We start from the raw sequence: 13,125 nt of genomic DNA, 5'->3' as shown, positions 1-13,125 counted from the left end.
CCCACACAGAAAGAGCCTGTTCTCAATAGAGCTCATTAGAGCCACATTGGAAATGGCAGAAATTAAGGACCAAGGCTGAATTTGGGGTAGTACACTTTGAAAACAATTGGACTTCTGACACCCATATGAAATTGTTGAAAAAAATTATAATATACAAGTAGCATGTTTCAGCACAGTGTTATTACCGGATCTAAAAGCAAACTGACCAAATATTTTCAGTATGGACGTCAAAGGATCGATCCCAAAGTTAAGTTAAATTCAGTTTACCTGAGTACAGATTTCAGTTTTTGTTTACAGGATCAAGAACAGATGTAAATTAGCAGTTATGCTAACTCTGCGAACATTTACATCTTGAATCCTTTTTGCTGATATTCGTCAATGTGCATTTTTAAGTGACTACACTGTTATAAAGTCAACAAATAAACAAACAAGCAAACAAACATCACTATAATTTTAGATTTTAAACTTATGGTGTTCCAGTTGTCCTACATTCCCTGCCTGCACCTGAAGGCAGCACGGCTCATCCACTGTGTGCGCTGTTCTCGGCTCAGTCTGCCGCTACCTGCCCGGAGGAATGCTCTCTCTCTCCGGCTCCTCCATCCTTCTCAACCCAGCGGTGCTGCGGGGGACACCAGGCCCGACATGACAGCGTCGGGGCGGGAGAAGAAAGGCCGCCAGCAGCCGCGCGTGAGCGTGCCTCTGCGGACGATGCAGGCTGCGGGTCGGTACGCCGTGTTGGTCGCTCTGTGCGCGCTCTGCTACTGCAACTCTCTCCACGGGGAGTTGGTGCACGACGACGTATGGGCAATCATCAACAACCCGGACGTCCGACCGGGATCAAGCCTCAGAAACATCTTCAGTAACGACTTCTGGGGCAAGAGGATGGCAGACAACACGAGCCACAAGTCCTACAGACCTCTGTGCATCCTCACCTTCAAGTAAGTTCTGCAGCAACACTTCACTGCTGCTGTGGCACGAGCCACACATGACGTCATGGAGACTCTGGAGCTCCGTGTTCTGGTTTCTGTAATCAGCTGCTGAACATTCCTGCACACGGACCGTGAATGCACCACCGTAGCTGCAAACTCTAGTTCAGAGTTTGTTTGTACCGGAAGCAGAAATATCCCAGAGAGCAGCTGATTAAATTAGGTCAGACATGTCTGAAAACACTCAGAAAATATGTCAGTTTAAAGCTGTGACTGGAGCAGGATGAAGGTGATGGAGGAGTTACCACGGCTGCCGTGGGATGGATGGATGGATGGATGGATGGATGGATGGATGAAAGGAAAGGGTCAGGTTAGGAAACATCACAAAGAGCTGAGATTTGCCTCAGTACAGCTGCTTCAGGGCAAATTGGTAAAAATAGTCTTGTTAAGAAGAGTTATTCAGAACTTCTTCAGATGGGTCAGAACTGACAGGTGTGATGCTTGCAGAGCAGGAGATGATGTCATGACAGATGGATCACATGACATCCTCATGTCCAGCTGCTGGCTGGTTTTAATATCTTGGAGCAACAGTGAACAAAGAGCTTCTGTTGGTGCTGCGTGGATCAGGGATCACAGCTGGTTTTTATCAACCATCAGATTTAAAACAGTGTTTCGTGGTGGAATGTGTGGCTGTCTGCAAGTTATTTGTTTTCGGTGCTGTTGGGACGTTTTACTAATGCTGGTAGGTGGTGGGGGATGATTGGACCTCAACACCTGAAGTTTAGAATGAGGAGATCAAGTTCAGATTCTGGGAAGAAAATCTCTGAAATCAAAACAGAAGAAAACTTTGATTTCTGATATTTATTTTTTTTATTTTTTCACTGTTCACAAACATAAATTGAGAGAATTAAAGTTATTCTATCAGAAATATACATCCTGCTTTTACTGGGAGCTCAGTGCACAGAGTCTGCAGAGAATCGGGGAGGAGTAATGCACCTCAGCAGATTTAACCTCTTCATCGTGAGGAAGATTTTGCCACCTACTGTCTGAGATGACCCACCCAAAAATAAATAAAGTTTATCTTTACAACTACAAGGGCTGTATGTATAATCCTGGTCTCTACAGAGAGCTAAGATGTGAGATTACTACAGAAGTGTCAGCATGAAGATATTTATTTGGAAAGAGTATAGTAATTCTAGGAATGAGTAAAATAATTCTAGAAATGAGTAATGTAATACCTGAGTAGGAACTGTGCTACAGTAGAAGGTAAAAGCGAACCTCAGCAGGTTTCCAGGTGTTCTAACGGAGGTGTTACGCAATTAATATCTCAGGAATCCATCTGCTGATGATGATGATGACGATGATGATGATGGACACCTCTATCTATGGTCAGAGTCCGGAGGATCCAGAGATAGCCCCACATTCACCTTAGATCCACCATGAGGATCAAGAAGTGAATCCCAAGATAGTCTATGGCAGGAAGAGTAAATCATTCACTATAAACCTCTTTCATCTCCATGGAAACTAGTAAGACCTTCATGGGTTATGTCAAACTAAGGCAGAGTCATAGGAGAACACAATAGCAGAGTTTTTAGAGCTGGAATCAAACTTTTCCCCACAAAACAGCAAAAGTAAGACATGACTTCTGATCCTGGCTGCTAGCTCCAGAGTTTCTGGCCCTCAGTGATGAGACAGACATCTTTGTAACCAGCAGTCTCTGCTGTCATGTGACACAAGATGTGTTCATGGACCAATCAATCAATCAAAGTTTATTTCTATAGCACCTTGCAACACTCAAGCTTACTAATGTGCTTAACATCATAAAAACAAATAAATACAAATACACAATAAAAAAAGAACCATAACAGAAAGTACTAAAAGTACAAAAAGCATTAAAACAAAGTACTATGAGTCAAAGGACTTTTCAAATAAACAGGTCTTCAGTTCAGAGTTTTCTAAGATGTTGGACCTGCCACTGGAAAGGACTGATCCCCCATTGATTGGACCAGGACCAAGGCCCCTCTACCAGATGTTGACCAGCAGAACGTAAAGCCCTGCTGGTTTGGAAGACTTTCTACAGTTCTGACAAGTCAGGAGGTGTGAAGCCATTCAGTGCTTTAAAAACACAAAGCAACAGTTTCTACTGGATCCCGGATTAAACCGGGAGCCAGTGCAGAGCTACCAGGATGGGAGGGATATGTTCCTGCTTCCGAGTGCTGGTTAGAAGACGAGCGGCAGAACTTTGTACCAGCTGTAAATGGGAAATGCAAGGTTCATCGCAACGTATAAAACATTGCGGTAGCAAGTCTGGAGCTCACAGAGGCAGACTGCAGGCTGCCGTCACCACCAGGATGTTGGTCCTGAGAATGAGGGGGCTTAGGAATTCCAAGAGCTGACAACTTGATAGGGGCCCAATGATATGCAAAATATATTAAAAATGATTAAACCTTCATCAGAAATAATACACATTTTTTTCAAAGAAGAAAAGAAAACGAAGCATTAAAATAAATTACCTTAATGTTCCTCTTGTTTTTCAGCCGACAAACAGCTAAACAAAAAATGAATAACGATGGTGACTAATCACCCCCGTGAAAGTGCATGAAATGGTTTGACCCATCTGTCCCATTGGTCACTAAAAGTGCAGTGCAGCAAGAAAGGTAAATCTGGTTTTCTGAAAGGGACCGAGAGGGAGGAAAGAGAAAAGAAAGGGTGCCAATATGTGACCCAGGTTTTCTCCAGGAAAGGTGTGTAGCCTCTGTTTGAAATGAACCTGCTGCTCAGTGAAATAAGTAAGGTCCACTTCCTGACCTAATGTTATTCAGATCAGGTACTCAAGCTGTTCTATTTTTAGATTCCCATTGTTCTTGATCAGATAATGTGGAAATTTTCTATAAAGGGTGGGATGCAGAGATGGATCCATGCTGGATTTTACAGTATACAGGACCTTGTAGGAATAAAGGTCCACATCATTTGTGCTGAAACTCAGACAGCTCAAAGCAGTTTCTGCAGCAACTGCAGAGGAACATCTAGCAAAGTTTATGAAGGAAAACAACCATAAATATTCTTGCTAGACCGTAGTTGTATCGCTCTGCTGTTGTGCACAAAGAGGTACGTTTCAGAGAAAGACACGCCAGAGAGGAGGATGCAGCTCATTTATTCCTTTGTTTTCATCTAGAAAATGAATATGTACAGATACATCTGAGACTGGTAGCAGTTTATTTAGTGTTAAATAATATTTCTTTCTAGTTCCTGGGTGTTCCAGCTGGGTGGGCGGTGCTGCAGCTGTGGTTGGATAGGGTAAGGCCAGAGACTTCACCCAGCAACGCAGCAGTCGTGTCCTCAGAGGAAGTCAGGCAGGTACAGAGGGACACCATCACTGTTGTTAACCAGCTGGACAAGGAGTTGCAGGAGATAGAGATAAATATATATACATATGTTAAACTGGGACAGATAAACTGGGACAACACTAAAAAAAACACTGAGAAAAAATGAATAAAATAAAAACTCTTCCCCTACGTGTTTCCTGAGCGTTGCATCACTTCTAGACCTCCAGCCTCCAGTCTGCGTCCCACTCTGCTGGGTCTTAGAATGAATGACTCAAGCTACTTTCCACCTGATTTTTTACTGACTGCTACATGTTAGAACGACTCCTTCAGAAAGATGTCTGCAGAAACCAGAACGAAGTGCAGTTAAGCTACTTTCATTAGCCACCTGAAGCCTAGTTTCCAACAACAGAATATAGAGCCGATCCTGCAGATGAAGCAGTCGCCTCAGTTATTGTGGACCTAGGCTGATGAGCCACATGTTGAATCATACATGATTTGGACGTTTAGAGAATGAAAAAGCTTTGGTTATTGACAGAAGAGTTAATGTCCAATTTGTAATTTCCCTCTGGGATTAATAATATTTTTCATTTCCCATCATCTCTGGTTTTATACTGAACCGTTGGTGTTGCAGTTTCCTGTTTCTCCAGATTTTGTGTGTACAGCAGGGTCAGAGATGCCATGGAGGAGCATTCTCCCCCCAAGGTTGGTTTTTATAAATCCCAAAAGTTGACTATAATTGGCATACACCGGTTTTTGTACCTATGTCAGCTTTAGAAATGAGGCCCCTGGCCTCTTTTCCCGGTGCAGCAGTTCCTGCTTTTGACAGATGGCACCAGTGAACGTGGCCTGCCGTCCGTCACTGGTGTATCAGTCTGTTCGTTCTATTTTTGTTGTTATTCAAAGTAGCAGCTCCCTGCTGGTGTACAACCGTCAATCTCTCCTGGATCTACATTACTATACTAAGAGTTTCTTGGGTTTTAACAGTGATGGACAGAAAGCACTGCCCCCTTTCTTGTCCTGCGATACCTGCCTACCTTTGCCGCGCCACACTAATCGCCAGCATCACCGAGGCAAGCGTAGTGGGAGACTGGTGAAACTCAAGACCCTTTTGGTGCATTCTCCTGTTGTTTCTCTGGCTTCCCACATAATTTCTTGTTGGTGCTCATGGTGCCCATCAGTGCCTGGTTGATACCCAATGTTGTCCTGGCAGAGCTGCTGTATCTCCCTCACCGTCCCCACTCCCCTCGCCCTCGGCAGCCATTGTAAGTTGGACCGCCACTGGGCAGGCGGGGTTTAGACCAAATGCCTAGTGTGGCATCATAGTAGTGCAATGACAACAAATGTGATGCTACAAACAACAATTGAGGCCATTCAGCAGCTGGTTTTTGTTCTGCTTGGTTTTGGTTCTTTGTACGAACGGTACATGGTGTTTATGTATGAGAAAAAGTGCAGTGAAGAGAAACAGCTGAAGACAAACACAGCCGAAAAGGGAAGAAAACTTCTGGCTTGGGTCTTGAGTCGGAATGAAGATACGCCCTTGTACGACAAAGACAAAGATATCATGTTTGTCATGAAGTTGTACTCATATGTTAGCTAGCTTGTCCAAAATAACCTTTGTACCCAACAAAAATATTAGACGGGTAACTAAAATGTGTTTATGAAAACATAAGATATATAAGAAATGAAAATGAATAACTTTGAAATAATAATAATAATAATAAAGAATACAAGATGGGAAGGATATTCATGATTTATTTAACAAGATAAATGTTGCACATATATCTATGTTAAATTGCACATTTCCTTTTTTATGTTGCTCGCTTGTATACATGATGCTCTCTGTCTGTGTTAAGTTTAGTATGTTGTACTACATTTGACTTCATAGTGATATGGTTTATTAAGCTATCTTAAGTAGGGATGCAATGATTAGTCGATGTTGTCGAAAAGATAGTGTTTAGGGACATGCCAGTTAGCATCATTACAGAGTCTGTGGGAGTTTCTCTCTTTTTACCATTCCAAACATATTATTATTATTATTATTAAACCTTTATTTAACCAGGAGGTCCCATTGAGATTCAAAATCTCTTTTTCAAGAGAGACCTGGCCAAGGTAGCAGCCAAAGCACAAAGTAAAAGCAGGAGGATACATATAACAATTTACATTTTCATAGTAAGACAACAAGTACATTGTCATAAAAACATCTAAAAAAACAAACAAGCATATGTCTCCATCACCACATTCTTTATGGAAGCTTTAAATTCATTTATGGACATAAGTGTTTCTAGTTTAAGATCTTTCTGTAGATTATTCCATCCCCAAGGTGCTGAATAGGAGAATGATGTAACGGTTTTCCCAGAGGACCCGATAATCGACCACAACAGGAGCAGGATAAGGCAAAAGTGATTCATTGTATAGGTGGTAGTGCAGGGAAACTGGAACAGTCTGACAGGACAAGGAGGGAGGATCCAAGAAGACTGTGGCGTTCAGGAATCTGCAAAAACTCCAAATATAAGGGCAAAAATCCAAAATCCAAACAGCGTGGTCAATATAGCAGGCAGAGGTCATACACAGAGTGGCAGGAAAGAGACTACTTATCCGGGGCAGGTCAGAATCCGTGGTTGGTCCAAAACAGGGTTCGATATCCAGGTAGACTTTGGGCAAGATAATCCGATGAGGGTCAGGCAAGAGAAATCCGTGGCGTAACAGGGTCGAAGACAGGAGATCAGGAACACAAAGCAAGGCTGGATATCAACAAGGCAAGAGCAGTTGACCATCTGGCAAGGAAGCAAAGACTGGAGAGGGTATAAGTAGAGCAGAGCACAGGTGATACAAGGGAGCAATCAGGGAACTGCAGGTGGAGCCAATAAGCCTAATAATTGGACTGGAAGCCCAGCAGAGCAGCCACCATGACAAATGAAGTTTTTCCCAATTCTGTTGCAACTCTGGGAACATTAAATAGTAGCCACTTTGAGGAGCGTAACTGATAGGTATTAGAGCAAACAGAGAGGAGGTTACAGAGGTATAGCGGAAGTTTGCCAAGTATTGCTTTATAAATGAAAAAATACCAATGCTGTTGTCTACAAATTTTGAAAGATGTCCAACCAACTAAATCATAAAGAATGCAGTGATGAGTGAGGGACTTGAAGTTTGTAATGAATCTTAGTGAGATATGGTACACTGAATCAACATGACGTAAGATTGAGGATGCAGCATGCATGTACAATATATCACCATAATCAATCACTGACAGAAAAGTAGCTTCCACAAGTTTCTTTTTAGCACTAAAAGTAAAGCAAGATTTGTTTCTAAAATAAAAGCCAAGTTTTACTTCAAGCTTTTTGACTAAAGTTGTAATATGTACATTGAAGGAGAGGTTATCATCAATCCATATCCCCAAGTACTTGTATGAAGATACTCTCTCTATGGATTGTCCATCTAAAGACAGGATATGACAATTGTCAAGTACCTGTGATCGAGTTTTTGAGAAGACCATAAACTTTGTTTTCTGTGTATTTAAAACCAATTTTAGACTCAGTGTATTTTGCAATGCCTGAAATGCAGTGCAGTCAAATTAATGAGTCATTGCGTAGAACCTGATTGGCTGTTAGAGCCACCTAATTTGACTCAGGTGTGTTGGTGCAGTGATACATGGAAAACCTGCTGGATTGCGGCCCTCGTAGGGCCTTGGGGGTCCATCGGCCCTGGCCGTTTCTCTGGGTCGGTGGTCGGGAGGGCCATTAGGTGGGGGACGGTGTGTCTGACTGGATCCGGGGCCTTAGGGGCCTGGGGACTGGAGCTCCCTGGGTGCGGCCGGGGGGCGACCGGTGGTCCGGGGCGGTCGGGGGGCTGGCCTGGGGCTGGGTGGCCGGGTTGCTGTGGTGGGGGCCGGGCGGGGGGGGTGGATGGTGGTGGGGGGGGCAGGGTCTGGGAGCTGCCTCCCTCCAGCTCGGGAGACCCTGCCTGGGCCTCTGGGGGGCTTGGTCGCCCTGGGCAGGCCATCGGGGTCGGGCTGATCCGATGCCGGGCAGGTACCCTTGGGATTACAATGTGTCCGTTGGGACAAAGGGAGGGGTAGGGGGAAGGGTGGGCAGTGGGGGGGGATTAGGGCTCATGGGGGTGGAGTCTGCTCTCCTTCTTGCTCTCTCCCCTCCCGCCGGGGGCTCCTTTGGGGTGGATGGGAGCGCTGTGCCTTGGGCCCGACCAGGATAAGTGTGTGCAACCTGGGGCTCTCTGGTCCCCTGGTGTGGTGGTTTAAACCAATTGATTGTAATTTGTTTAGTAACAAATCATGATCAACTGAATCAAACACCTTAGAAAGATCAATAAATAATGCAGCACAGTGTTGTTTTCTGTCTAAGGCCCCGATCATATCGTTTGTCACAATTGTAGCAGCAATGACAGTGCTATGGCCACTTCTAAAGAACTGACTGGAGATTATTTAAAATGTTATTGGTAATAAAGAATTGTTTTAACTGTGAGTTTACCAGTGATTCAAAGATCTTAGGCAGAACTGAAAGTTTTGATACTGGACAATAATTATTCAACTCAATATTAAATAACATTTTTTGACTGAAATTTAGACACATTACTTTTTTCTGCATAATGAAATTAAAAAACAGCCTGTAATAATTTGTACAGGATAGTGGACAGTTGATTAGGAACACCGAATAGCTTCAGGCGGCCTGCATTAAATAGTCCAGTTAAACGTGTACAGTGAAATTGAATGACAGCCATTAAAACACATTGATAGATCTTTATTATTCCCATGAAGGGCAGTTTATTTGAGCAACTTGAAGCTGCTCAAAAGCATAACATAAAACATAAATCTACTGTAATCTTTGTAGTCTAGTGAATGAATAATGTTTATTTAACTTTCTTTAATGTTAGGACAATTTTCCATTATTGGAATTTTACAATAAATAATTACATTGAAACTGTAAATAATGGTCTTCAGTACATCTTTATGGCAGCTTTTAAACTAGCATAAAAATAGTTATGGGAAAGGGTATCAATGTCATTGTCTTTCATGGGGAATTTACGTGCATGTGCACATTTTCCCGTCACGTTTGTTTTTATAGATCACAACCTTTGCGATGGGAGTGGCGTACGCCACTTTCAGGCCCGTTATGTGTGTACACCACGGTTAAAAATGAGACTCCTGGACCTTGGTTGCTGGATTTCTGCTTTCATGGTGCTCCAGATGTTGTGTATTGGTGAAAGGTCTGGACTGCAGGCAGGCCAGTTCAGCAGCCGGACTCTTCTCCTGTGAAGCCATGCTGCTGTGATGGATGCAGGATGTGGTTCAGCATTGTCTTTTTGAAATCTGCAAGGCCTTCCCTGAAAGAGAGGACTTTCCATTTCGTAGAACTTGTGGTGTCTGGACAGCATTTTTCGGGCGGCTGGTGCGTGTCTGATGTTTTCTGTTTCTGTTGGCCAGGTTGAACATCCTGCTGGGTGGTATGACGCCTCTGTATTTCCACCTGGTCAACGTATGTTTGCACAGCGCTGCGACCTGCCTGCTCATGTACACGTGTGAGCGCTGCGTCTTCCAGGAATGCCGCCTGGCCTTCGTCACAGCACTGCTGTTTGCTGTGCACCCTGTCCACACCGAGGCAGTGAGTACCTTTTCTTTCTACTTTAACTTCATTATAATGCGATGGAAGCAGAACCAAGCCCGGAACCTGGTGGTAGAGTTGGTTGGTAAAAACAGTTTACTCTTCTTCTACTACTTCTTCATCATCCTCTTTTATTTCTAATTCTTCTACTTTTTTTGTCTACATCTCCATCTACTTCTTTTACTGTCTTCTCCTTTCTACTGCTACTTCCAGTTCCACTACTTAGTCTATTTCGTCTTCTCTACTACTTCTTCTGCTATTTTACTTAAACTTTTTCATCAACTACTTCCTCTTCTGGTAGTTCTTCTTCCTAGAACTTCTACTTCCTCTTGTATTGCTACTTCTTTACTTCATAATTACTATCTTTTTCTTATCTTCTACTACTTCTTTTTCATGTATTTCTACTTCTACTACTTCTTTGTCAACTTCTTTTTCTTCTACTTCATCTTGGAGAAACGCTATGATAACTCATGCACTGTCTCATAGTACAAACTGGTAATACAGGAAAATATCGACCACCTAAAATTTCCCAGTTAAAAATCTCAGTTGTGTGGTACAAAGGCATAGCTATACTTTTATATCATGCTATAGGTAATGGTCTTTACATTTCTGTTGATTCCAATGATAACTGAGCTTATTGTCTACAAAGGGCAGCTATAAAAACTGGGACTAGTCAGAAGTGGGCTCTGTGTGGACATGGAGATGTGAGAATAATCTGTGCATTAGAACATACAGACGCCAGATTCAAGTTATTTCTGTGATCATTGTGAGTTTTTCTATATTAACCGAAGTGTACCAACAATTTTGTCCACGTCTGTACATGTAGGACTTATGCTGACTGCTTTGCATCTCTGTGTTTTAGCCTAATTCAGCTAACACAAACACCACTTTACCACCTCTCCTCTACTTTCTATGTCATTTTCTTCATTGTAACTTTTTATTGATTATCAAAGTAATTGAACAGAGAACAGCCGTGTCAGTGGGATACATGTTAGAACGATGCAGTTCTTTTTCCTTCATTCAGTCTCTAGTGGCTTTTCTGTATTGAGACATATATGCTGTCTAATGTCCCATTTCATATTGCATTCAACTTGTTTTAGTCTCAGTTTATATGTGAGTCTTTTCATGTTGAAAATATCCTCTACTGTGTCCTCAGTTCCTCATAGTGGGAGGGTCCTCTCTACACCGTTTCCTGGTGATTCCTTTCTTGGCTGCAGCTAGCAGTGTTTTTTTACACTGTAAATTATCCTTCGACAGGTAACATAGATATAATATCTCACATGACACTGGGAATTTATAACCCAGTATCCGTTCCAGTGTAATCCATGTATCCATGTATTTCCAGTCATTCTGCACTGTAGTTCATTCCCGAAATCACGAGTATGATCTGCACTCTGCTTCCCACACTGTCTCCAGCAGGTTGTTCAGGATAGGTGACCAGAGAGGGGACGTTTTTTTTTGTTTATTTCTGGGTTCAATTGACCATTATTTGGAATGATCCAGAGAGGTGGGCCACAGGCCAGCAGGAGAACCTGAGTTGGCTCTTCACAGGCTAGCATCGGCCCTACCAGTTAAGCTACCCAGTCCCCCTTGTGTCATTCGATCATTGGTACCAGCAAGTAAAGCTTTTTTTTATCTGGTAGAGAACCTTTTAACCTCGAATCCAGAGGCTTGATGGTTCGCTGCAGTATCTTAGATGTCCCTGGGACTGTACTTATGGACAGGGATGTCTGATAGTGTTCCTGGGATCTGTAGGATCTCTCACTCTCCTAGTGTGGAGGTCACGTTTGGGCCTACCTTTGACACTTTATGTGACTGAGTTTTGGCAGCCACACTCACATGGAGTCAAAGCCAAATATGGCCAAACAAAACTACAGATCTGGGCCAAAATTGCTATCTGAGCTGCATTCACTTCCCACATTTTTCCATCTTCCTCCTTCAGTTCTTGGTATTTTTCCAGGTTCTTGATGACGCTATTGTTCCTTCTTCTTGACATTGTTGTATTTCAAGATATACATGTGCGATCTTCATCCATCACTGCTACCTTCTTCTGTAGTTTGTCAACCACTACAGTGGTCGACTGCATCCACAGCTTCACAAATCCACTGGCTTCAGCCGTATTTCCTGTCTTCTCTCTTGTGCTGCAGTCATTTACCAACAACTACACTCAGCTATTAAGTCACATTTTCAAACCTCATTGTGGACTAATTTTCTAGAAATAACTGAAATGCTATGACAAAAGCAAAAATACAAACAAAAAACAGGATAGAAAACTGTCCACCTTCTAAAATACAGTGACTGTAAACTTGTAAAGTTCAGATACGTCTTTGTGATGAACTTGTTGAAGGCACCAATTCAGCCGTCTTCATACCACTATGTTATCATCTTCAGTCTGAATCATCAGACAAACTGAAGATGCTGCTGCTTCTTTTCCGTCCACAGAAAACTTAATCTCTGAAACAGATTGCTCTAATCAATCCTTTGAGGCTGTCTGGCAATAAACGAGTTGGTCCGGTTCAGATATATGAAGCTCCTTTTTCAGAGCTGAAAGCTTACATTCGTCAATACTCTCCTTTTTCTGCTGATGGAATGCTGGCCATATGAGACCATGTCAGCCATATGAGACCCTGTCAGCCATATGAGACCATGTCAGCCATATGATACCCTGTCAGTCATATGAGACCCTGCCAGTCATATGAGACCCTGTCAGCAATATGAGGTCCCGTCAGCCATATGAGAGGGTCTGCTGGGAACATCTGGCGGAGTCTCCTGTCAGAGTTTCGACTCCCATCTCCGGCAGAGCTTCAACCATGTCCTGGGTGAGGCAGGGCATATTGAGTCCGAGTGGATTGTGTTCTGTGTCTCTATTGTCGAAGTGGCCAACTGAAGCTGTGGTCATAAGGTCGTCGGTCTCTGTCGTGGCGGCAATCCCTGAACTTGTTGGTGGACACCAGCAGTGAGGGATGTTGTCAAGCTAAAGAAGGAGTCCAGAGGCAGCTGATGGGTATCGACAGGCTGAGGAGAACACAGCTTCGGTGGTCGCTGAGGCAAAAACTTGGGCATAGGAATGGTTTGGAGAGGCCATGGAGAATGACTTCTGGATGGCTTTGAGAAGATTCTGGTCCTCCACCCGAAGGCTAAGGAGGGGGAAGCAGTGCTCAATCAACACTGTGTACAGTGGGGATGGGGGGCTGCTGACCTTGACTCGGGACGTTGTGAGGCGGTGGAGGAAATACTTTGAAGATGTACAGTGGGGAT

At 43.3% G+C, this 13,125-nt stretch overlaps 1 protein-coding gene across 1 annotated transcript in view; it reads left to right on the top strand.

Annotated features, from left to right (window-relative positions):
• The first annotated feature begins 511 nt into the window (after positions 1 to 511).
• tmtc1 (transmembrane O-mannosyltransferase targeting cadherins 1) overlaps positions 512 to 13,125 on the top strand; it is a 95,079-nt gene continuing 82,465 nt past the window's right edge. The window contains exons 1-2 of the mRNA XM_041977454.1: positions 512 to 938; positions 9,690 to 9,867. Of these exons, the coding sequence (XP_041833388.1) occupies positions 643 to 938; positions 9,690 to 9,867 (474 nt within the window). The 5' untranslated portion in view covers positions 512 to 642. The remainder of the gene's footprint in view (positions 939 to 9,689; positions 9,868 to 13,125) is intronic.

The sequence above is a fragment of the Melanotaenia boesemani genome, chromosome 23, assembly GCF_017639745.1.
Source record: "Melanotaenia boesemani isolate fMelBoe1 chromosome 23, fMelBoe1.pri, whole genome shotgun sequence".
Classification (NCBI taxonomy): domain Eukaryota; kingdom Metazoa; phylum Chordata; class Actinopteri; order Atheriniformes; family Melanotaeniidae; genus Melanotaenia; species Melanotaenia boesemani.
The sequence above is the reverse complement of the archived record's forward strand: the minus strand, read 5'-3'. Positions and strand labels throughout refer to the sequence as shown.